The 26,524-nt window shown below is 42.3% G+C and overlaps 1 protein-coding gene and 1 long non-coding RNA gene across 2 annotated transcripts in view; one reads left to right on the top strand and one right to left on the bottom strand.

Annotated features, from left to right (window-relative positions):
- Positions 1–26,524, top strand: part of LOC144687829 (uncharacterized) — a 701,476-nt gene that overhangs the window by 83,567 nt on the left and 591,385 nt on the right. The gene's annotated exons all lie outside the window — the stretch shown is intronic.
- The window catches only part of hectd4 (HECT domain E3 ubiquitin protein ligase 4), a 287,263-nt gene that overhangs the window by 156,298 nt on the left and 104,441 nt on the right, over positions 1–26,524 (bottom strand). The window contains exons 12-18 of the mRNA XM_078554314.1: positions 22,859–23,091; positions 19,998–20,143; positions 15,996–16,066; positions 14,303–14,408; positions 12,629–12,749; positions 6,668–6,796; positions 1,701–1,825 (exon numbers count right to left, since the gene is read on the bottom strand). Of these exons, the coding sequence (XP_078410440.1) occupies positions 1,701–1,825; positions 6,668–6,796; positions 12,629–12,749; positions 14,303–14,408; positions 15,996–16,066; positions 19,998–20,143; positions 22,859–23,091 (931 nt within the window). The remainder of the gene's footprint in view (positions 1–1,700; positions 1,826–6,667; positions 6,797–12,628; positions 12,750–14,302; positions 14,409–15,995; positions 16,067–19,997; positions 20,144–22,858; positions 23,092–26,524) is intronic.

The following is a 26,524-nucleotide window of genomic DNA, read 5'->3' as shown; positions in this document are numbered from 1 at the left end:
TATCCCTGATGTAGTCTCACCAATGTCCTATACAGCTGGAATAAAGCTTCCCTACTTTTATATTCCATTCCTTGTAATAAACGACAACATTTAATTGCTTTCTTAATCACTTGCTGTACCTGCAAACTTATGTGTGATCCATGTGCCAGGACAACCAGATCCCTCTGTAACACCGAGTTTGGCAATCTCTCTCCATTTAATAGGCATACTGCTTTTCTATTCTTCCTGCCAAAGTGGACAACTTTACATTTTCCCACATTATATTCCAAATTTTTGCCCACTCACTAACCTACCTATATCCCTTTGCAGGCCCCTTACGTCCTCTTCACAACATCGTTTCCTACCTATTCTTGCTGTCATCTGCAAGTTTAGCTATCATACATTCAGTCCCTTCACCCAAATCATTGGTGCAGATTGTAAATAGTTGAGGCACCAGCACTGATCCCCGTGGCACTCCACCCCTTACATTTTGCCAATCTGAGAATGACCCAATTATGCCAACTCTGTTTCCCGTTAGCTAACCAATCCTTTTATCCATGCTAATATGTTATCCCTTACACCATGTAATTTTATCTTTCATAGTAATCTTTGATGTGGCACCTTATCAAATGCATTATGGAAATCCAAGTATACCACATCTACAGGTTCCCCTGATTTAATTAATAGTGACATAGGGTACAAGAGCAAGAAGGTTTTGTTGAACTTGTGTAAGACATTAGTTCGACCTCAGTTGGAGCATAGTGTCCAGTTCTGGACACCGTACTTAGGAGAGGAGGTGAAGTCTTTGGAGATTGTGTAGAAAAGATTCATGAGAAGTTAGGACTGTTTTCCTTGGAGAAAAGGAGGGTGAGAGGAGAGTTGATAGAGGTATTCAAAATCATGAGGGGTCTGGACAGAATAGATAGGGAAAAACTATTCCCACTCATGAAAGAATAACCCCCCCACCCGCCCCCACCACCACGAGAGAGACAGGAAAGGTAAACTAATTAAGGTAACAAAGGTCTCTCTGTTTTTTTCGAAAGTTGCAATCCTAACCAATGGATCTACTATTCTAGTTTCAACACAAAACAATCACATCAGTACTTTCAAAAGTTATACAAAAATTACAGAATTGATTTTGTATTGATTGTCAATATGAACTATGGCCCAAACTAAATGGTGTAATAATGTACAAAACAACACCATCACTGAATTAAACCAAACTTAGGTTCCGCAAGAGGGCACTGTTAATTACCAAATCTGCATGACTGACCCAGTTAACCAAACATGAAATGGGAAGGTTATATATTTACTTTAGATTAGATTCAACACTACTAAGAATTATTACTACTAAAATATGTTTGCTTTGTTTAAAAAAGGAAAACATTCAATTAAGAAATTAGACAAAGCACTGACAAGATCAGCACACGGACATGAGCCTGGAATGCCACCTTCTCAACTAGAGATGAGGTGTTGCACTAAATGATGCAAAATACGTATACTATTTACATGAGCATGTGTGAACACATATCTAAATTATGGCATTGTGGTGCTGACACTCAACTATCTCCATAAAAGTAGAAACACACAATCATACTCGTAACCATGGGTGTTCTAAATCATTGAGGTTTTTGGAAAGGGGTGTGGGGAAGAGACAATGAAGCATATCCTGCATAATCATGAAATATAAATGCTAAATTAAGATCAATAGCTGTACTGACCTGTGCTCTTTGTCAGCCATTTCACTGTTAATAACAGATGTGGTGACACTCTGGAGTTTTTCAAGTACTTCATCACATCCTGCCAGAATTTTGGTGGCTAGTGTTAAGATACTGGTCTGGAGTTCCTTCATCAATGAACAAAATAGAAAGTCAAGTGAGTCACACACAGTATAAAGCTATAGCTATCTATTTTACAAAAGGAAGCAACAGTGCAATGGCAACTTAAGTTTAAAAGCAAGCAAGTCTGAGACATGAGTTAGCATTTCACACCATCAGTAGTAATTAAAAATATATTACATACAGATGCAACTGCACACATGCATTGGTGAATCTTAAAATGAGATTTGTGAAAATTAAATCCTGTTAGCTGAATTGCCAGCTGTGACTCGAGTCAAGCAGAGTGCATACAGACATCTGCCAAAATGCTCTTAATCGGCTGAGAGGGGGGAATAAGTGATAAGCATTAACCCAGAACCTTCCTTGCGGAGGCCATAGTTAAATTGCACAACAAGTCTCGAATGGTCAACATGGTAACGTTCAGGAAGGCAGTCTGGGTAATGGTGCCTGAAAACTTAAGGTGTGACTGAAGCCTGAAACAAGTAGAACGGTTTTCATTATAGTGATGGACTAAATTATCAATATAACCCATTAGTCTACCAACATCAGTTTTTGCACTGATTTCAGCTTGATTGTGCAATGTTCAGCACCATTCGTCACTCCTTAGATGCTGAAGCAGTCCATGTCTAAATGCAGCTAGGCTTGGACAATATCCAGGCTTGGGCTGACAAGTGGGAAGTAACATTCGTGCTACACAAGTGCCAAGCAATGATCATCTCCAACAAGGGAGAATCAAACCACCACCCCATGACATTCAATAGCATTATCATCACTGAATCCCCCACTACCAACATCCTCGGGATTACCACTGACCAGAAACTGAACTGGACCAGCCATATAAATACTGCGGCTACAAGAGCATGTCAGAGACTAAGAATCCTGCGACGAGTAACTCACCTCCTGACTCCCCAAAGCCTGTCCACCATCTACAAGGCACAAGTCAGGAGTGTGATGGAATACTCCCCACTTGTCCAGATGAGTGCAGCTCCCACAACACTCAAGAAGCTTGACACCGTCCACGACAAAGCAGCCTGCTTGATTGGCACCACATCCAAAAACATTCACTCTCTCCACCAGCGACACACAGTTGCAACACTGTGTATCATCTACAAGGTGCACTGCAGGAATTTCACCAAAGCTCCTTAGACAGCACCTTCCAAGCCCATGGCCACTGCCATCTATGACAGGGGCAGCAGTTAGATGGGAACACCACCACCTGGAAGTTCCCCTCCAAGTCATTCACCATCCTGGCTTGGAAATATATTGCCGTTCCTTCAGTGTCGTTGGGTCAAAATCCTGGAACTCCCTTCCTAACAGTACTGTGGGTGTACCTACATCACATGGACTGCAGCTCACCACCACCTTCTCAAGGGTAGCTAGGGATGGGCAATAAGTGCTGGCTCAGCCAGCGAAGCCCGCATCCCGTGAATGAATAAAAAGTCAGTCACTTAATGGGACACATGATCCCATTTACCGCTGGGAGTTTTGTTTTAAAGTCATTTTGCGTCAGGCCTGACATAGGGCTGCGTGACCTGATCGACTCCATTTTGGAGCAGCCTCTGCCATTACCTGACCTTTCCTCTCACTGCTGACCTCCGATTCACAGCTTCTGCCGCTCCCTGACCCTCCCTAGCCTGCCGACTCACTAGTTCACAGCCTCTTCCTGACCCGCCCTCTCACTACATCTCCAGCTCATAGCTTACCTCCTGCAAGTTGAAGCTGCTCTTGACGCTCATCTCAGAGCCCTCACTCACATCAAGGGTTTGGGAGGGGTAAGCAGTGAAAGGGAGAGGGATGTTCAGCGAGAGGAAGGGTCTGCAGCGATCAGGAGGGTCAGAGAGTGGCAGAGGCCATTAACCGGAGGGTCAGCAGCCACCAGGAGGGTCAAGAAGTGGCACACACTGCGAACCTGAGAGTCGGCAGCGAGAGGGGAGGGTCAAGGAGTGGCAAAGCCCGCGAATTGGAGAGTCAACAAGAGGAAGGGTCCTTCAGAGTGGGCGACATGTGCCAAGCGGAGGTGCGGCAAGTAGGATTGACAGTGAATGGGAGGTAAGTAGAAAGTTTTTATATTTATTTTATTTTAAAGGTTATTTCATTTACAAATATAGGAATATAAGGAATCTAGAGTAATGCAACTTAGAGGGTATAATGTTTTAATGTTCTTTTTCTGATGAGAAAGCTCCTACAGAGCCTTACTACAGCTTTTACATTGATTTTAATGGGAAAATCTGATTCAGAGTTATTCCATTTAAAGTTGCACTTTTCAGGAAGCAACTAGAGTTTTAAGTGAGGACTTACTGTTAATATGCACATATAGGCCAGCAATGCTTTCAGGTACAAATCACCAAATTGTTAAATGTAGTAGATTAGACCATGTCCAGCTGACAGTTTAAAATTCTGACAATTCAGCATCTCCACTGCATGCCAATTATAATGCAACTTCCCACAGTCATTGAATAACAAGTCTTCATACTTAACAGAAATGGAACAAAAACTAAAAAGTATTACTGGAGCATTAACACATTAATGCCTTATTGAGAGCTTAAAATCTTTCTCTTCAAAAAGATAGGCTTGACTATTTTCTTACTGAGTATAAATTGTTTCAACACAAGACAGTTACAGGTCTGCACATTCGAACTTAGATTTTATTTCTCAATGTGGAATGCTAACATGAGCTACCATTTCACGTCACCCAAAATAAATGAACACTTTAAAGCCCAAACATTTGAACTTGAGTGTAACTTAAAAATAAATTTTAATTGCTGGCATATCAGAACATTTTAACTTAAAATAGTAGCCTGATTAAACGTACATCAAATATTCTGAATTAATCACAACATATTACAAAACTTAGGAATCGAAGCAGCAACACAACCACTGTACAAGACACTGTGATATGCACAGAATAAAACTGAAAGGTAGGATCTGCTCTAAATTAAATAAACCTAACTTCAAGGTTTTCATTACTTGTACAAATTATACCCCATCGCCCAACTGATTGGTGGGAGGCAAAGAAAGAGGGCAACTATCCAAAGTTACCACCTTCCCCATTTAAAATTGCAGTACAAAAATGATGGATTGGAATTGTCCTGAAACACTCTCTTTTTGGCCATGCTGTAATCTTGCTCATGAGGACAAAATGCAACTTGCAGCACTTTTGAAATTATTGCAATAAGGTCAGCTGGCTGAGACAGGTGGAAACATTTCCTGCAAGATGCAATGCAGTTTTTTTTTAAAGAAAGTTTTACGTGGGGTTTGTCTGGTAGGAGGTTAAAAAACAATTGCTGGGAACTCTCTTTCCATAGCCAGTCAGCCTCAGCACATGCCGTAGATAAAAATAAAAAGCAAAAATGCTGAAAATCAAATAAAAACAGTAATTGTAGGTGAGTCAGTGTCTGAAGAGAAAATTAATACATTTCAGGTAACCCAGGTAATTTCAGCACAGTTAGCTTAGCATCTGTGGTGGGGAAAATTTTAAGTCTTTAATTTAAAGATGAAATTACCACAGATTCAAATAAGCAGAAATAGTTCAAAGTTGAAAGAATATTTTTCAAAAGGGGCAATTGCACTGGACATATCTCAGAATTCAATGCGGATATAACATCTATAGTAGATGGGGGAAAAGGTATGTACATGAAAAAGCTAAGATATAATAATAAGCCAATATAAGATCTCAATAACCCTGAAACAGACCCAGCTATATCTGTTTGACATTTCTAATTTTCTTAAATAATGAGTTTAAGATGTTAATGCCATCTTAGACTAAATTATGGTCTTTAAACACAAAGTTTCACACTGTGGATAAATCTAATGCATCGAAGCAAATGTCCATACTTGGAGTTTGACTTACAAACTCCAGTTTTTTTAATTCATTCATGGGATGTGAACATCACTGGCAAGGCCAGAAATGTTGCCCATCCCCAAATGCCCTTGAGGTGGTGGTGCCGAGCCACCTTCTTGAACTACTGTAGTCCATCTGGTGTAGGTACACCAACTGTGCTGTTAGGAAGGGAGTTCTCGGTTTTTAATTGAGTGACAGCGAAGGAAAAGCAATATAATTCTAAATCAGGTTCAGTTGTGGTTTAGAGGGGAAGTCACAGATGGTGTTTCCATGCATCTGTTACCCTTGTTTTTCTAGGTGGTGGAGGATGCAGGTTTGGATGGTGCTGTTGAATTATTTACTAGTATTTGTAGTCACTTGAGATTGGATAGACTTAAGTCGATGAAGACAAAAGGGAATTTCATTTTAGTTTTATCTGTAACAGCAGACAGTAACTGTTTTCACTGGTGAAGTTTCGAGAACGATAGGGCACAGAAGCAATGGAGACATGGGGAGGAATTTTTTCATGCAACAAATGGTTAAGGTCTGGAATGTGCTGCCTGAGTGTGGTGGAGGTTCAATCAAGGCACTCAAGAGGAAATTGGATTATCTGAAAAAGAAGAATGTGCAGGTTATGGGTAGAAGGCAGGGGACCTAGGTTAATTGCTCATTAGCAGAGCCGGTGCTGACATGACAGGCCGAATGGTGTCCCTCCTGTCCAATGACAAGGCTGTGTGGTTACGTAATTTGCTTCATGTGCTATGACTACAAATAAAAGGGATAGAAAATCAAACTACCTTGTTCAATTACTTCAAGGTCAAAATTATTGAGAATTCTCCCCTTCTCCTGTCTCCAAACTGTTTGTATGGCAATGGACATGATACTAAAAAATTCCCATGCAAATATAAGAAGCTTAAGCCTGGCAGAAAGCAATCTATTTGCCCCTGTTCTCTCTACCCCTGCCTGCCAAGCACTGCCACCAGCAGACTGCGTGAGGAGGATGCTATTGTAATAGAAACCTGTTGTTTACCTGTACCTTCAATGTCTCCCCCTGCAGGGAGCTGTCACTATCATCATGGTCATCAGGTTTGATCAGGATCGTGTTACTGAGGAGGTGATTCTGCACTGCCATCAAATAACGGAGGCAGGGCGATGCAACCTGTCAGAGAGGTGGGGGGAAAGAGAAAAGAGATCGAAAAAGAGACAGCAATGAGTACATCCAACCATGCATTTGTTTGTTATAAATGTGTAAAATACTGGAACTGTGCAAAAATAGTTAAGAGATAGATATAATCATCATTACCATAGATCATGACACATAAGTTGACCCGGTGTACAAGGCAACCCCATTTTATGCTTTGGAGACTTGGACAACCTACAGCAGGCACCTCAAAACACTGGGGAAGTACCAATAGTAGTGCTTTCGCAAGATCCTCCAAATCCAGTGGCAAGAAAGGTGGTTCAACAGCAGCGTCCTCTCCCAGGTCAACTGGGCAGGTATTGGAGGCTCTGATCACTCAAAGCCATACTGGGTGGGGCATGTCATTTGTATGCCTGCCACCAGACTCCCAAGGCAATTGCTCTAACCTGAGCTGGTCGCGGCAGAAAGCTCCCAGGGTACAACGGGAATGCTCAAGGACGTCCTCAAAGCATCCCTGAAGAGGTCAAACATACCCGCTGACTCATGGGAGACCCTGGCTTGTGATCAAACAAAATGGAGAAGCCTCATTCAGGAGGGAACCTAGCATGTCGAAAGACTTAGTTGGGAACTTGGAGACATGAAGTCAAAATGACACAGAGGGAGTGCATAAACCTCCAAACAGCCCATCTACCTAACCCTTCAAGCACCACCTGCCCCACATGTGCAGAGCCTGCAGATCATGCATTGGACTTATCAGTCGTTTCAGTGGCCATCGAACCGAAGTGGAAGAAAGTTATCCTCGATCATGAGGGACTGCCTAAGAAAAACAGAAGACAACAACCAACAACTAGTTGGTGTAGACACTTTATGGAACAAAACACCCTAATGTTGCAACAGGAGACCAAGATTCCTCAGAGACTAAGAAACCTCGATACTAAAATGACTAGCTTCCAGTGATTCATCATCGGATAGCGGCAAAAACATGAGTACCCATTAAGGTCACAATGGCAACATGGATGAAACGCCCATGAATATCAAAATGCCCAGGGACCAAACTGTGGAGTGGAAGGGTTTATAAAGGGTTCTACTGAAAAGAACAGAACATGAGAAAACAAGATTCATGGTAGTATTAGCCTGCATTGCTAGCAGAATAAAATTAATTTTCAAAAGCAAAACACATCAAGTCCCCTGCAAGATTTTGTTTTTATTCATGCATGCGATGTAGGTTTCGCTGGCTGGGCCAGCATTTATTGTCTATCCCTAGTTGCCCTTCAGAAGGTGGTGGTGAGCTACCTTCTTGAACCGCTGCAACCATGAGGTGTGGGTACACCCAATGGTCTGTTAGGAAGGGAGTTCCAGGATTTTGACCCAGCGACACTGAAGGAACAGCGATATATTTCCAAGTCAGGGTGGAGAGTGACTTCAGGGGGGTGGGGGTGGGGGAGAGGACTTCCAGGTGGTGGTGTTCCCATCCATCTGCCACCCTTGTCCTTCTAGATGGTAGTGGGCATGGGTTTGGAAGGTACTGTTTAAGGAGCCTTGGTGAATTCTTGCAGTTCATCTTGCAGATGGTACACACTGCTGCTGCTGTGCGTCAGTGGTGGGGGAGTAAATGTTTGTGGGTGTGGTGCCAATCAAACGGGCTGCTTTGTCCTGGGCAGTGTCAAGCTTCTTGAGTGTTGTGGGAGCTGCACTCATCCAGGCAAGTGGGGAGTATTCCATCACACTCCTGACTTGTGCCTTGTAGATGGTTGGCAGGTTTTGGGGAGTCAGGAAGTGAGTTACTCATCACAGGATTCTTAGCCTCTGACCTGTTCTTGTAGCCACATTATTTATATGGCTAGTCCAGTTCAGTTTCTGGTCAATGGTAACCTCCAGGATGTTGATAGTGGGGGATTCAGTGATGGTAGTGCCATTGAACATCAAGGGGGGATAGTTGGATTCTCTCGTTGGAGATGGTCATTGCTGGACACTTGGTGTGGTGCAAATGTTACTTGCCACTCATTAGCCCAAGCCTGGATATTGTCCAGGTCTTGCTGCATTTAGACTTGGACTGCTTCAGTATCTGAGGAGTGGCGAATGATGCTGAATATCATCAGCGAACATCCCCACCTTTGACCTTATGATGGAAGGAAGGTCATTGATGAAGATGGTTGGGCCCAGGACATTACCCTGAGGAACTCCTGCAGTGATGTCCTGGAGCTGAGATGACTGACCTCCAACAACCGCAACCATCTTCCTTTGTGCTCGGTATGACTCCAACCAGCAGAGAGTTTTCCCCCTGATTCCCAATGACTCCAGTTTTGCTAGGGCTCCTTGATGCCACACTGTCAAACATGGCCTTGACGTCAAGGGCATCACTCTCACCTCACCTCGGGAGTTCAGCTCTTTTGTCCATGTTTGAATCAAGATTGTAATGAGGTCAGGAGCAGAGTGGCCCTGGCGGAACCCAAACTGGGCGTCAGGTTATTGCTAAGCATGTGGCACTTGCTAGCACTGCTGATGATCTCTTCCATTACTTTACCGATGATAGAGAGTAGACTGAAGGGGCAGTAATTGGCCGGGTTAGATTTGTCCTGCTTTTTGTGTACAGGACATAACCAGGTAGATGCCAGTGTTATAGCTGTACTGAAACAGCTTGGCTTGGGGTGCGACAAATTCTGGAGCACAAGTCTTCAATACTATTGCCGGAATATTGTCAGGGCCTATAGCCTTTGCAGTATCCAGTGCCTTCAGCCGTTTCTTGATATCACATGGAATGAATCCAATTGGCTGAAGGCTGGCATCTGTGATGCTTCTGACCTCTGGAGGATGCCGAGATAGATCATCCACTGGGCACTTCTGGCAAAAGATTGTAGCAAATGCTTCAGCCTTACCTTTTGCACTGTTGTGCTGGGCTCCTCCATCATTGAGGATGGGGATATTTGTGAAGCCTCCTCCTCCAGTGAATTGTTTAATTGTCCACCACCATTCACGACTGGAAGTGACAGGACTGCAGAGCTTAGATCTGATTCCTTGGTTGTGGAATCATTTAGCCCTGTCTATCACTTGCTGCTTATGCTGTTTGGTATGCAAGTAGTCCTGTGTTATAGCTTCACCAGGTTGACACCTCATTTTTAGGTATGCCTGGTGCTGCTCCTGGTATGCCCTCCTGCTCTCTTCATTGAACCAGGGTCAATCCCCTGGCTTGATGGTAATTTTAGAGTAGGGGATATGCCAGGCCATGAGGTTAGATTGTGTTCCAGTGTAATTCTGCTGCTGCCCCACAATGCCTCATGGGTGCCCAGACTTGAGTTGCTAGATATGTTCAAAATCCATCCCATTTGGCACGGTGGTAATGCCACACAACACGATGGAGGGTATCTTTAATGTGAAGGCGGGGCTCCACAAGGACTGTGTGGTGGTCACTTCTGCTGATACTGTCAAGGGCAGATGCATCGACGGCAGGCAGGTTGGTGAGGATGACATCAAGTATGTTTTCTTCTCTTGTTGGTTCCCTCACCATCTGCCGCAGATCCAGTCGAGCAGCTATGGCATTTAGGACTCAGCCAGCTCTGTCAGTAGTGGTGCTACCGAGCCACTCTTGCTGATGGCCATTGAAGTTACCCCACCCAGAGTACACTTTGCGCCCTTGCCACCTTCAGTGCTTCCTCCAAGTGGTGTTCAACATAGGGGAGCACTGATTCATCAGCTGAGGGAGGGTGGTACATGGTAATCAGCAGGAGGTTTCCTTACCCATGTTTGACCTGATGCCATGGGACTTCATGGGGTCCAGAGTCGAAGTTGAGGACTCCCAAGGTAACTCCATCCTGACTATATACCACTGTGCCGCCAACTCTGCTGGGCCTGTCCGGCCGGTGGGACAGGACATTCCCAGGAATGGTGATGGTGGTGTCTGGGACATCATCTGTAAGGTATGATTCCGTGAGGATGACTATGTCAGGCTGTTGCTTGACTGGTCTGTGAGACAGCTCTCCCAATTTAGGCACTAGCCCCCAGATGTAAGGAGGACTATACAGGGTCGACAGGGCTAAGACTGCCATTGTAGTTTCCGGTGCCGAGGTCGATACTGGGTGGTCCATCCAGTTTCATTCCTTTTTTGTGCATGTCCATGACAACGGTTGGATGGATGAGGATGGTGTCAAGTTATGGATCGATAATGTGTGGAATAGGCTTCCCGGTGGCCTCCATAAAGAATACGACTTATTAGTGTGGGACATGTTCAGGTCCCATTTAGCCGATCAAGAGGCACCTGCAATAACTACCACTTTGCAGTTTTGCCAGGAAATCTAATGTCCGTAGTTCAATCTTTGGATGTGTGCTCCAACAAACCATTCAGGGATCTTTTTTGTGCTGAATGCAATAAGTGAATGGTTGACGGAGAAAAAATCCTTTGCAAAGCTTGGAGATATGCGCGCTGCCCCGCTTGATGTTTTTTTGTGAGGTTTCATTACCAAATCATTCTGTAAGTGCACAATGTGTCATCAGATCATTAAAAAAAAAATGGTGGAACATCCAACTCAATGGATGGAGAGGAAATGATTTGTTGCAGAGGGACAATTCTGAAAACAAACGCATCAAATCTGATCCAGAGTGGGATCCTTACAACAAAGTCATAGCCAAAGCGACACAATGAATTTGGTAAATTCCATTGGATGCCAAAAACAATGAATTTGACATTTTAAAACATTTTCATTGTGGTCAAAGGCATCTTTGTACAATTAATTAATTCAATAAACCGTGCCACTATAATAATATGAAGTACTGGAGTTGTTTTTCACACTTCAAAATGGGAACCATCCACACCGGCGGTTCATATTTTAAACTCGGTATATAAGTCTACCCTCATTTTTGGAAGGATTTTTGGCGGCTTTAAGGGTCCACTTACATGCAGCGATCTATGGTATTCTGGACACAAGATCTAAGTTACGATTTTATCAAAATGCTATTACTCTTTCTGCAAAAAGTTACAAAGTATTTTATTGCCAATATTTTTTAAAATGGAGATATTCCATCCCGTCTATACGTAAGTTTGTATATTATACAATGATAGGACTCCGCATGATAGATGTAGCCAGGAGTCTGTAGCCGTCAATATGCTCATGATTTTGTTTAGCACCCAAAATACAAAATTAGTTCAACATGTGCAAAGTGACCACCTTGTGGAAGCTAGTAGCATCTGGCAATTGTTGTACTACCCGAGCCTGCTCCTCACAAGTAAAGTTAACCACAGATTGCATTTCTTGTAGTTATCCCAACTTTACATTTTTCCCTGTACAGAAAAGGTTAATAGCTGATATTTGCTTTTTCTTTAACATCTTAATGCCCAAGAATCACATTTTGCATGGTTTACTCATCATGCTCAGAGGCTGTGACATCCAGTAAGTCAGACACAAGGGTGTAATCAATCATTGTTTAAGATGGCCTTGTAAAACTAACATTACTCCCCCACTGTACTAATGAGGCCATCAAGCCAAGATAATTTGAACCTCTTTTTGCACTACATTTTCTTTCCACAGGCACAGTTTTCCCCATGCAGAGGCTCTTGTTTTCACACGGCTAAGAGGGTAGGGCAAGCAAGCCACGGAAAATCTCAAAACTATTAAGCCAATCAGTGCTCTGCTGTTAGGCAATTAGGTTACAATTTCACTGAAGATATGGCTTATTGCACATCAGATCATCCTGCTAATGAAGCATGAATCTTTGACAAAGTACTTAAAGCTGATCAGCTTAATAGGGGATACATGTCTAGAATATAACTTAAGCAGTCTTACTTTATGTAAACAATACTAATACAGAGAGTCAATGAGCTCGTGGGGACACTATTGCTGTTCAAGCTTAATTACTCACTGGCACTGTAGCAAGAAGCCTGAGGAATTCTTCTTTAGAAACTGTTTGGCACTTTGTGATGAGAACACAGGAGTCTTGCACCACGATCTTCAGGATATAGTGCAGTAGTTCATCATTCAACCTGGAGCAAGCAGGAACCGAGAAATGAGACAAAAAATACAACATAAATGCAGTGGGGATTTTAAAGGCATGGCCTACAAGTTCTTTTGATCAAACCTACCAGAGTCCTACCAGTTCCCTGAACAAAGTTGACTCCAGCAGTATTAGAATGTTTTAGGATGATTTAAATGGTCAACCTATCCTAGCAACCTTTCGCGAAGGCTAGTGTTATAGCAATATAAGGGTAAAGGGAAAATCTTAGTTTTGGTCTTTTATGTACGAGCAATATACAGTTTAGAAACACAAGGACACAGGTTTATAAGCATCCAAAAAAGACTCATCATACCATGATGAAAGGCTAGTTGCCAAGAACCACGCACCATAATCAAAGATTAATATTGGCCTACTCATTTACTGTACTATAAACAAAACTTGTAGAACAGAGGCAAAGGCTGAAACGACTGACAATTGGGATGAACACCTAAACATGCAGCCTTGGCTAAACATGCAGCCTATGTGCTACATAGGCACAGGCCAACATTACATTATAATACAAGAACAGAACCAGTACCCCTTTAAGACGATGTCTCTCTGAGCGGCCAGGAGGCATAGGGCCAACATGGATTGCCTGGAACTGGTCACTCCATGCCTTGGAAACATGGAAAGTGTGGGAACCAGGTTGGAATATCTGGATGTCATCTTGTCATTTAATACAATGCAGTAGAATGGTTAATATAAAATCTAATACCGTTGTTAGCCAATCCAGTAAAGTTTATTATAAAAAATAGTACTGTATGAATATGGGGAATTACTGTTGCTGGACTAACAATCATTTATTGCAACAATAGCAAGGGAAGATTTTCTCCAAACAGCAGTTTGGACTTCAGCACTTTAAAGTCCCTAGCAATTCATGACTGGTAAAGGCATGGTGGGTTTACAAAATTTCTGATCTTTAAGAATTGAAGAGTGATACCTAAACCTTTAGAAGCTTTAAGAGTAGGGAGTAGAGGGAGGGGTGAGAGAGCTTGCACTTTTTTTCTCAATCTTTTGGCATGCACAGGCAAATTCAGTTTTTTTTTAAAAACTTAATTTGAAATCTCATGAGTCTTCCCTTTTTCCCAGAAATTACCACTCTCCATGTGCAGCCAGCACAGCTGCAAAATTGGGAGCATGGACTTCTCTGGTGAAGTTTTCAGCATAACTCTCAGTAGATAATGATATTTGTTCTATAGGCTAGTTAAGTATCAATTTTCTACCTACTTCTAAGACATACAAGGCACCTACCTTCCTACTCTAACTTCCAGAAGATGTGCTGAAATGTACAAGGGAAGCCTGTGGGATAGTTATAACAAATGTTCATCTTTTATGTAATTTTTCAAGCTGTACACCTGGAAATCTAGTTGAGGAGTATTTATGTGCATCCAGCAATGGGATAATATAGCCTTCTGAAACTGAACTACAGCACTGACTTGCATCAGTTACATTATACATTTTGTTAGGCACTTGGTCAGTTCAGCCACATATTTTCTGTAGTGGAAATAATGCCAGCGTACAAGTATAACTGAACTGGTGTACCTGTAATGATCGTCGTCCTCACTCCCAAATCGATTGTTCTGTAGCTGTTCAGCCAGATTAATCAAGATAATATCTCGTAACTGGCAAAGGCCACTGTTTCTCTCTCCTGCAACAACAAAGAACTGCCTGAAACCAACCACCTCAAACAAAAAAAACGTAATTGCTACTTAAATGAGATGTCAATGTCTTACCCTTGGGCCTAGACTTTACATTGGGTTGCCATCGTTTCTGGTCAGAGTTTTTAACCAGGCTTTCTTAAAACGTAAGGTGTAATCAGTGCAACAAAAGCCAAATATATTTAAAATCAGTGCCTGTTATTTATTCTTTTATGGGATGTGGGAATCACTGGCAAGGCCAACATTTGTTGCCCATTCCTAGTTGCCCTCGAAGCGAATGGTTCACTGGACCATTCCAGCAGGCAGTTAACAGGTAACCATGTTACTGAGAGTCTCAAGTCACATGTAGGCCTGACCGGGTAAGTACAGCAGTTAACCAGATGGGTTTTTTACAACAACTGACGATAGTTTTCAATTCCACATTTTATTAATCTGCACCAGCTGCTGTGGTAGGATTTGAACCCGTCCCCGCAGCAACAGCCTGGGCCTCCGGAATACTAGTCCAGTGATATTACTACTATGTCACCGTCTCCTCCTAAAGCCTATGCTTCTACTTATTTCTGTTCCATAATGTGCTGGCATTAATTATAGAGGGTATATATTTATTCTAATCCCCTCTCCACCTATTTCCTTTCATTCTCAGATTGTTAAAGTGAGAGTTTGCTACAACATCCTGAGCAACTACTCCCAGCTCCTGATCACTTCTGTATCTCTGCGGTCAATGGTCAACACTATGGATAATGTTGATGACCAGTATGTTTTTAATGATCTAGATATGAATTCTTGTGCTTAAAAGAAATAAGATCTAATTAAAATTGCCAACTAGTGCAAAATTAAGGAGAATTTTGTGTTCTGTCTGTACACATTAGAAATTAGAAAGAGATGACACAATCTCACTTCACATTAGAGGTTTTCATCCTTGTCTAGGCTAAATTAGAACATGAGTACCAAAAGTGAAAGTGAACGTATGACTCACTGAGCCACCTTGCCCCTGAATAAGTGCATTTTTAAAATGCACAGGGTGAGCAATTCAACAATGGAGCAAATTGCATACAATCAATTAATGCTCATTGTTCCAATTACTAGTTTAACAGCTACTCCAACAAATTACATTCTTTCAAAGTGTAAACCACAGATTTTTTTTTTTATTTAGAGGTTGAAGAAAAAAATGCTTTAAAAAAAGCAAAGTACCATAGTGGATTGCTATGCTTTCATACAGGATGAGCTCCAAATATCAATTCACCTTTGGGGAAGCCACCATGTGAAAGATAACCACAGTTTCCATGGTAAGAGTGAAGAAGTGAATACATCAATCATCCTGAGCTGTTCTAGCAGCTAGTTGAGTCAAGCAAAGACCCGAGAATTTGTCTGCTGTTGGCCCACTCACTGGAACATGGTGCATATCATAGGAAGATGAAAAAGCAGGAAGGGGAAAATATACAAGAGCTGGAAAAAACCCGAAACAAATGCTAAGATCATGATTCCAATTAATATTGGGAAAAATCTTGTATGTACCTTATCCTAAAGAATATAGATGCGCACTAGGTAAATACTTCAATAAAAGATTAATCACTTGCCTTCAGTTAATACCAGTTTCAGCAGATTGTTCAGTTCTTGCTCCCCAAGATACAGTGTATGAAGTCCAGAGCTGCAGGTAAAGAAAGTGTGTATTAGGCATCAGCTGTGGCTCAACAGCATCACTCTCATCAAAAGTCAGAAGGTCTTCGGTTCAGGTCCTTGAGCATAAAATCTAAACCAACACTCCAGCACAATACTTAGGGAGTACTGCACTGTCAGAGGTGAAGTCATTTGGATAAAACATTAATCCGACACTTCTCTCTCAGACCCCAGTACTATTTTTTTTTTGAGAAGAGCAGTGTGGTTCTCTCTGGTGCCCTGATCAATATATATCCCTCAACTATCACTAAAGCTAATTATTGGATATTATACATTGCTGTTTGTGGGGCTTTGCTTTATACAAATTGGCTGCTGTGTTTCGTATATTACAATAGCAATGACACTTCAAACATATTTAATTGGCTGTAAAGCACTTTGGGATGTCCTGAGGTCATAAAAAATGCCAGCCATCCTTTTTTTCAGTACTATGATGCAACAACGATCCATTATTTTTTTGTTGAAAGTTAACCTACTGTTTAAATCAATGTTAATAAACACATGGCACCCATCCATCCCATTCTCCATATTTCTTTTTATGAGTGACAAGGCAGCAAAATTAAAATTCCTTACACAAGAAGTGCTGCAACAGCTAATGATCAGTGCCATGAAGCAAAGGGTAGACATAGGTTACCCTGTGGTGAATGAAGAGGCAGAAATTATCCAGCAAAGGGAGTAGAGTGGGAAGGAGGGGGAAATTAGATTCACGCTGGGCAGTTGTTGGATTTTAACAGGCAGTCATAAAGGTCATTCTGAAGGCTTGGAAACAAGACTTATCCCTGTGGTTGCAAGATATCTGGCCAAACAAATAACAGGAAAATAAACCAAGGGAAAAAGGATGCAGAAGACGCTCCATAAAAAATAACAGCAAAATTGTTTATAAATAAACATTGCAAAGTAAGTGCTTTTAAATAGTTACAACAGATTGGTTCTGAGTAGGCAATTATGTTGAAAGCAACATAGTCGATCCATTATTTTTTTCTTCTAAGACTCAGTATGAAAGGTCATGGCTTAAGCAAAGAAGTTTGAGCTTTATTGCCTATAAAATTCATTACAAATCTAGGACCACAACAACAACGATTATAAAATGCACTGGCCAAACTCATTTACGGCACTACACCCAGTTCTGGCGCTCTCAGCTCATTGAAAATTATGACATAGAAGATGATGCAGAAAGGCGAACACAGTCAATTGCCAGAAGGTTGAGCTATGAGGACAGGTTTAATACCTTGAATTTGTACTTCAAAGAGATTTAGAGGGGATCTGATCCAAGTATTTATGATTATTAAAGGCATGGGCAACAAGGGATTGCCGTAAAAATTGAAGCAGGGGTGAGATTGCTTGCCTGGAACTTTTCTTGTCCAAGAGGTTGACTGACCTGTGAAATAGGACTCAGGTGGTGGTCATAAAGACTTAAAGTGCTATAAGAAGTTGTTAGATGGATTGCTGGAAAAGTAAGTGATCATGGCACATCAAAGTAATGTAAATAATTTCTGGATGAAAACTCATGAGTCTGGGACCTCTTTGGGGTTGCCTGACCTCGAATGATGGGTTGGAGAGGAAATTTTTCCAGAGAACGCTCAAATTGGCCGCAAATCTCCATTTTGTTGTTTCTCCCAGCAGATGGGTGGAATTAATAATTGCTGCACAGGAATGAAATTAGCCAAAAGGTAGGTGCAGAAAGTACTGGTCTGCAGGCCTTTGTTTTCCTAAATACATAAAAAAGACACACTCTAATTTTACAGAGACTCATTTCAGACAAATTTCCACATTATGCATATTGAGGTCTGCACTTTATATTATAGCAATTTAATGATATATTGATATCAGAGCAGACAAAATATGTAATAGATGTACTTGTCATAGATTTATGCCAAAATCCTCAATGATATAAGACCAGACTTCCAAACAAATTCAACATTCTTCAAATTCTTAATAATTACATATTGCTCAACTGGTTAAGACACACAAAAAGCTACAGAGTTCAGTTTGGTCCCAAGTTTGAACTCCAGCCATCAGATGGGGCAGACATTGGAGCATTATAATTAATCACAGCACCCTTGGGAATTGGGAGGAGAAAAACTGACTGAGACTCCCAGTCCAGATAGCTGTCCAGTGACCTTGCTGGGCAGCGCGGACAGATATATTGAGGGGGGACAGAATTGGATTCAGTTGTGATATTAAAACAAACACTGGTTTCAATACCTTGCTGTGATTTTATTCATCAAATCTGTTCTGTCCGCCTCTCTAATAACTGATACAACAGAAATACATTATAAAATATAATTTAAAAAATTGCCATGCTCTACTGGCAGTTAAGATCATGAAACATAGGAATTTGAAGGACCAAAAAAGACCATTTGATTGTTACAGGAACTATCCTAAACAACCATGTCTTGTATAGCCCGCTATTAAATTTTTCACGTGGAAACAAATCTCAACTCACAACTAACACTGTTTTGCAGAATGAGGCTCTTAAAAAAAAAGATAGGCTACACAAAAATTTGTCACTCCGAGTCTTCACCAATAGCTCTCTAACAGTATTAATCTATGGCTTAATAATGGTATAATAAAACTTCCCTAATAAATAAATTGGTGCTCAAAACATTGGGTGGTCAGATCAAGTACTATTGCACTTAGCACAACCTCTACTGCCTAGAAGGGCGAGGGCAGAGAGGCACATGGGAACACTCCCACCTCCAAGTTCCCTTCAAAGTCACACCATTTTGTCTTGGAAATATGTTGTTGTTCCTTCATCGTGCTTGGCTTAAAATCCTAGAACTCCCTACCTAACAGCACTTTGGGAGTACCTTCACATACTGATTGCAGCAGTTCAAGAAGGGGGCTTATCACCACTTCAAGGGCAATTACAGGTGGGCAATAAAATGTTGGTCTCACCTGTGCCACCCACATCCCATGAAGTAACAAAAAACACAAGGGAATGACACTTGCTGGCTGAATTAGATTTTTCTTCACTGGGTCAGCAACAAAACATAAGAAAATATTTTGTCATGTAATTATACAGGAAATTCATTTCTTGGTTTATGGCAAAGAATCAGGGCACTTATTTATAGGCTGAGTTGTCCAATTAATTATCAGCTTCTCCTAAACCACACATTTTGTTTTGTTCTGCCATCTCTCCTGAAGGCCCAGACTCTCATATTCGGTATTGGGCTTTGAGCACCAGCAGCCTTTTAGTGTTTCACCTCAGGGACAACCTTTTATATTCATTGTATCATGAACACCAGTAGTTCTCCAGCACCCCACCCCCAAAGACATCTCTCTGCGGGGAATTCTGCTCTCTCCAGAGCCTCATCCAACTGACTGCTTTTCATTTGAGTTTATATGGTGAGCGCTAATGGACTGGGCAGCACAGCTGTGTGCAATCTTTTCCCTAATGCATTTTCTTGTTACTAAACAGCCACAGGGAATGGAAACTCGAGATTTCTCTCCCTTTAACCCAGAGGGGCTGATGCCATTTTTTATATTTCCGGTATACCACCTGAAAAAACAAATCAAACATCCCTTTAAAATTAATTTATATTCTATGACCCACTTTCCCATTTAGTCTCCCAGAACCCACACCAAGCAAAATAACTCAATTGAGATTGGATGTTGTTCCTTGGCTGACTTGACAGATGAGGATCCCACTTAGTCAGCCATTTTTCACAGCTATAGAAATTATTTTTTGGGGTCTACAAGCACAAATCTCCTTTACAACAAGATTCAAACAGCTGCACAAAACTCAGGTTAATGTATTACCTTCCCAATCTCTTAGATTTCAGAATTAAATTAACCAGCAGGGCGATTCGAAGAACATCTATACCTGTCACTGAATCAGATGTTAACACTGAAATATGTAATTTTAAAACACTAGTAGATACCTTGCTGAATTATTCACTTACCTAATAGCCAAACACACCTCCCTCTGAATCTCTTTGCCAATTTCATCTACAGGGGTCTTTAAAAGTTGCCAGAGCAGTAGTTCAGACCGACGCACAATCTCACGATTTCGCTCTGTTTGCGGGTTGAAGAAAAATTTGAATATTACCTACAAACAAAAAATTGGATTACCATTATAAATCAGATTAGCCCATTTGTCACTCCATTTTTATATCATATTCTGAAAGCCCTTATAAATTTTGGGTGAAAAATAATATATTGCAATGTACTCTTCAGTACGTTCTCTCTACATAAAACACCGTCATACTAAAAAAAAATGCAAAACTATAGATGTATCTGCACATGCTTTCCATTATCTTTTCCTCCCATAAAATTCCTACATTTATATCTTTACCACCTACATAAATTTTTGTGCTCTAAAACACATCTGGCAGTGGAGGCACTACATTGCCATCACTTTCCATTTCCTTTTACATAGGAACAGTGGTAGGCCTTTCAGCCCCTCAAAACCATTCTGCCATTCAATTAGATCATAGCTGATTTGGGTCTCAACTCCATTTACTCAATTTTACTCCATATCCCTTGACAGCCTTACCCAAAAAGATCTACCGCTATAAATCAAAAGCCTGGTACAATGTTCAAAGCAATGGCTTTATTTTTCTCTAACAAATAACTAAAACAACTTTTGTTTGTCTAGAGCCTAACATAGCAAAATGTCTCAAATCACTTGAGTTGGGAGAGTCAAAGCTGATCGGGAGCAGAAGGAAACTTAGCAAAGGCAAGATGTAGAAAGCAGAAAATGTAGCAAGGTGGAGCTCGGTGATGTAGGAAAGGAGAGAACTCAGACTGAAGGAGGTCAGATGAGGTTTGGGGGGGGGAGGGGGTGGTGGGGTGGTGTAAGGGCATTAGCTAGGGAGGGGCAGGGCCAGCATAGGAGGGGGAAAATTACAACATAGCATATTTACATGGCAGATTTCATTTGAAATGTGGATCGAGGACATATTTTATGATTTGTAAATGGAACCTGAATCACATCTGCATGCCCTCCTTTAATTAATCCCAGCCGGGATTGCAGGGGGAATTGAGTGCAGGGGGTTGGGGGGGGGGGGTTGTGTTTCGGTTGTGTAGAGCACTGGTGGGTCCGTGTTTGGGGTCCGCATGCCGGACTGGTCACCTTGTTTGCGGGGAAGGGGGATGTGCATGCGTTGGGGGGAGTTCAGGGAAGGTTTGCTGGGCTGGTGCCTGGAGTGTGTGGGTTGTCACGTGGAGGGGGTGAGGGGAATTGGGCTTGCGTCTGCTGGAGTTTGGAGGAGTTGGTTGCGACTTGATTGAAGCATGTGGGATCCTGGAAGGGGCGGGGGGGGCGTCTTGGTGGGGAGGTGGAGAGAATGTTTCCTCATGCAAAGGGGTCTGGGGCTGGGGGTTACTGTTCAAGAGTGGAGCGGAGATGGGATGGAATTTTTTCCACTCAGAGGGCCGTGGATCTTTGCAACTGTCTTCCTGGGGGGCGGAGGGTGATGGATGTAGAGTCTTTGGATATTTTTAAGGCGGAGGTAGATGGATTCTTGGTGGATGGGGGGGTGGTGTGGGATGCAGATTTTGGATTGCTGTAAGGTCAGCCATGGTCTTGTTGGATAGCGGGGCAGGCTTGAGAGGCTGGGTGGCCTGCTCCTGCTCCTTATTCATATGTTCATATGTTTGACACAAAGATAGGTAGGAAAGTAAGTTGTGAAGACATATGGAGGCTACAAAAGGATATAAATAGGTTAGGTGAATGGGCAAAGATCTGGCAAATGGAGTATAATGTGGGAAAATGTGAAATTGTTCATTTTGGCAAGAAGAATAAAAAAGCATATTATCTAGATTGCACAGCTCTAAGCTGCAGAGGGATCAGGGTATCCGAGTGCATTAGTTACAAAAGGTTCGTATGCAAGTAATTAGGAAAGCTAATAGAATGTTATTGTTTCTTGCGAGGTGAATTATGCTTCAGTTATACCGGGCATTGGTGAGGCCACATCTGGAGTACTGTTTACAGTACTGGTCTCCTTATTTAAGGAAGGATGTTCAGAGAAGGTTTACTAGGCTAATACCAGGAATAGGTGGGTTGTCTTATGAAGAAAGACTGGATAGGTTAGGTTTGTATACACTGGAGTTAAGAGTCGACTCTTAAGGGGCGATTTGATTGAAACATGTAAGAACCTGAGGAGACTTGACAGGGTGGATGTGGAGAGGATGTTGCCTCTTGTGAGAGAAACTAGAGCTAGGGGTCACTGTTTAAAAATAAGGGTTGCCCATTTAGGACAGAGATGAGGAGAAATCTTTTCTGTCAGAAGGTCACGAGTCTTTGGAACACTTCCTCAAAATGCATTGGAGGCAGAATCTTTGAATCTTTTTAAGGCAGAGCTAGATAGATTCTTGATAAGCAAGGGAGTCAAAGCTTATGTGGGGTAGGCAGAAATGTGGAGTTGAAGTTAAAATCAGATTAGCCATGATCTTGTTGAATGGCGAATCAGGCTCAAGGGGCCAAGTGGCCTACTCCTGTTCCTATCTGGTATGTACATTTGTTCAAATTCAACCAAGTTAATCAGCAACAAATCTCCAAGTCTAACAGGTACTTCAGCAACTGAAGTGATTTAAGTCTAATTTAAACTACTGCACAAAGTGGCAGTGCTGTGGCCAGATTAAAACCAAAGTACACCGTTTCTTCACATCTCTATGCAGCTTTGTCTAGATAAACATTCCAAGTGCCACAACTGAAAGCTAAATCTTTTAATTAATGCTGCACAGTCCCAAAAATCACCATTTTGCTTCAAAACAAAGAAGCCTGTACAAGGTCAAGTGTAAATGCACTGGTACACCGTACCTGAAAAACAATAAGAATACACCGTATAATGCACATGTCCTTGCTTGCCATGGCCTTCTCCATGATGTCACAGATACTGCTGAGGTGTTGCGCTTCAATGGGGTGTTGTTTTCCCAGGAAGTTTGAGATTGGTAAGTTAGCACTGGCAGTCAATAAATTGAGCTGATGAATGCACATTGCTCCCACATGATGCAGGAGTTGGTTAATGACATCACTGGTTGACACCGATCCATCTAAAACATAGAACACAGTCAATAAGAATAAAAAAGCTATGACCTCTGATCACATACAATGAACAAAAACCCAATCTGCTGTACATCATTATTTCCAGATCTAATTAATATTTGGGTGTCAGCTTCTTCCAGGTATTGCTGCCAGTATATTGCTGGGGAGGCAGTGACAGAGTGGTATTGTCACTGGACTAGTAATCCAGAGTGTCCTGCAGTCAGCATCGCTATGAAGCAGTCTGGGAAGAGTGTACTGCAGTCAGCATCACGGTGAAGCAGTCTATGAAGAATATCCTGCAGTCAGCATCACGGTAAAACAGTCTGGGACGAGTGTCCTGCAGTCAGTTCTTGTTGAAAATAACAAGAGTGACAGCACACGACAGCGCGAGAGAGCGGCGGAGAGATCAACCAGCGCGAGTGCGGGGGAGCTTCAAAAAGTGACATCATCACTAAGGTGAGAGCTGATTGGTGAGTAGTGGGTAACTGTTTTTCTCCAGTTTTTCTCCGGTTTAAAATAGATTAAGCTAAGGAAAGGTAAGGGTTCTAGTTTTTATTTAAAGTACATAAATAATTTAACTTTTTTATTGTATTTAACAAAGTAAGGGTTTTTGTTTCAACTGGAGGCATGGCAGGGCAGCTCAGTCCCATGTTATGTACTGCCTGCAACATGTGGGAAGTCCTAGATGCTCCTTGCACTCTGACCGACCACGTGTGCAGGAAGTGCCATCAGCTGCAGCTACTTGAGCTCCAAATTTTGAGCTTGAGCAGCAGCTGGAAGCACTGAGGTGCATCTGGAGGCTTAGTGTTTCGTGGGTAGCATATTTTTAGACGTGATCATCCCACAGCTTATGGAAGTGCAGACAGAGAGGGAATGGGTGACCGTCAGTCAGAAGAAAGGTGTCAGGCAGGTACTCAGGAAATCCCCAGGGTGCATCTCGCTCGAGAACCATTTTTCTGTTTTGGAAAACAGTGAGAATGACAGTTCTTCTAGGGAGTGCAGCCACTCTCATGACACTGAGTGGCTCAGCTGCACAGTGGGGGAAGTAAAAGAGAGGAAGAGCAATAGTGATAGAAGACTCGATAGTAAGAGGACCAGACAGGCGTTTCTGCGGCCGTAGACGTTACTCCAGGATGGTATGTTGCCTCCCTGGTGCCAGGGTCAAGGATGTCACTGAATGGCTGCAGGGCATTCTAAAGGGGGAGGGCAAACAGACAGAGATTGTGGTACATATTGGTACCAACGCCATAGGTAGAAAGAGAGATGAGGTTCTGCAAGCAGAATTTGGGGAGCTAGGAAACAGAGTAAAAAACAGGACCTCAAAGTTAGTAATCTCTGGATTACTTCTGGTGCCACGCGCTAATGAATAAAGAAATAGGAGGTTAGTCCAGATGAATGTATGCCTGGAGAGATGCTGCAGGAGGGAGGGCTTTAGATTTCTGGGGCATTGGGAACGTTTCTGGGGGCAGTGGGACCTGTACAAGGCGGACGGGTTGCACCTGAACCGGAATGGGACCAACATCCTTACGGGGAAATTTGCGAGTGCTACTGGGGAAGGTTTAAACTAACTTGGCAGGGGGATGGGATCCTGACAGGACGTTCAGCAGGGGGAGATGCACAGCCAAAATTAGAAGAGAGAGCAAGTGAGTCTGGAAGGCATAGAAATTATAGGCCACTTAAGGCACAAGGGAGTTTGGCAAGGTTGGATGGTATTTATTTTAATGCAAGGAGTCTGACAAATAAGGCAGATGAGTTGAGGGCACAAATTAACACACGGAAGTATGATGTCATTGCTGTCACAGAGACATGGTTGAGAGAGGGGCACTATTGGCAGCTCAATATTCCAGGATATAGGGTCTTCAGGTGAGACAGGGAAGCAAAAGAGGAAGGGGTATTGCAATATTGATTAAGGAATCAATTACAGCAGTAAGGAGGGATGACACCTTAGAAGGCTCCTCAAATGAAGCCATGTGGGCAGAACTGAAAAACAAAAAAGCAGCAATCAGGTACTATGGGCCCCCAAACAGTCAGAGAGAAATAGAAGAGCAGATATGTAGGCAAATTTCAGAGGTGTAGAAATAATAGGGTAGTAATAGTGGGGGATTTCAACTTCCCCAACATTAACTGGGTTAGTCATAGTGTGATAGGTTTAAAGGGAGTGGAATTCTTAAAATGCATCCAGGAGGGCTTTTTAAGCCACTATGTAGAAGGTCCTACAAGAGAGGGGGTGGTCCTGGACTTAATTTTAGGGAATGAAGCCTGGCAAGTGGTAGAGTTATCAGTGGGGGAGCATTTTGCAGATAGTGATCATAACTTTGTTAGATTCAAGGTTGTTATGGAAAAGGACAAGGATGGTCCAGAAATCAGAGTTCTAAATTGGGGGAAGGCCAATTTTAATAAGATCAGATATGATTTGGCCAGAGTGGACTGGGAGCAGCTACTTTTAGGTAAATCTGCGTCAGACCTATGGGACTCGTACAAGAAGGAAATAGGGAGAGTACAGGGCCAACATATTCCAGTAAAGACAAAGGGTGGGACCAACAAATCCAGGGAACCCTGAATGTCGAGGGATATACAGGATTGGATAAAGAGAAAAAAAGGAGGCTTATGGCAGATACCGAGTGCTCAAAACAGCGGAAACCCTAGAGGAGTATAGAATGTGATGGGGGGAAAACTTAAAAAGGAAATTAGGAGAGCCAAAAGGAGGCATGAAAAACATTGGATGTTCCTTTATGTTACTTGCCAAAGTTATTTTACAAGTACATTAAAAGTAAGAGGATAACTAAGGAAAGAGTAGGGCCCATTGAGGGTAATTTGTGTGTGGAGCCGGAAGACGTAAGTAGGGTTCTAAATGAATTATTTTTGTCGGCGTTCACAATGAGAGGGACGACGTGGGTATGGAAATCAGGCAGAAGAACTGTGATATAATTAAATAAATTAGTATAGAAAGGGAGGACGTTCTAAGTGGTCTGGCAGGCTTAAAAGTAGATAAATCTCCAGGCCTGGATGAAATGTATCCCAGGCTGTTGAGTGAGGCAAGGGAGGAGATAGCGGGGACGCTAGCAATAATTTTTAATACCTCTCTGGCCACAGGAGAGGTGCCAGAGGGCTGGAGGACAGCCAATGTAGTACCGTTATTCAAGAAGGAAGGGATAAACCAGGGAACTACAGGCCAGTCAGTCTAACCTCAGTGGTGGGGAGACTATTGGAAGCAATTCTGAGGGACAGAATTAATCTACACTTGGAGAGGCAGGGATTAATCAAGGACAGTCAGCTTGATTTTGTTAAGGGGAGGTGATATCTGACCAATTTGATTAAATTTTTCGAAGAGGTGACCAGGTGTGCAGATGAGGGCATGCTTTTGACATAGATAAAAACAAAAAGCTAAAAGCTACTGCGGATGCTGGAAATCCAAAACAAAATAAAAACGGAATTACCTGG

Source organism: Cetorhinus maximus, chromosome 12 (genome assembly GCF_964194155.1).
Source record: "Cetorhinus maximus chromosome 12, sCetMax3.hap1.1, whole genome shotgun sequence".
NCBI classification, from domain to species: domain Eukaryota; kingdom Metazoa; phylum Chordata; class Chondrichthyes; order Lamniformes; family Cetorhinidae; genus Cetorhinus; species Cetorhinus maximus.
The sequence above is the reverse complement of the archived record's forward strand: the minus strand, read 5'-3'. Positions and strand labels throughout refer to the sequence as shown.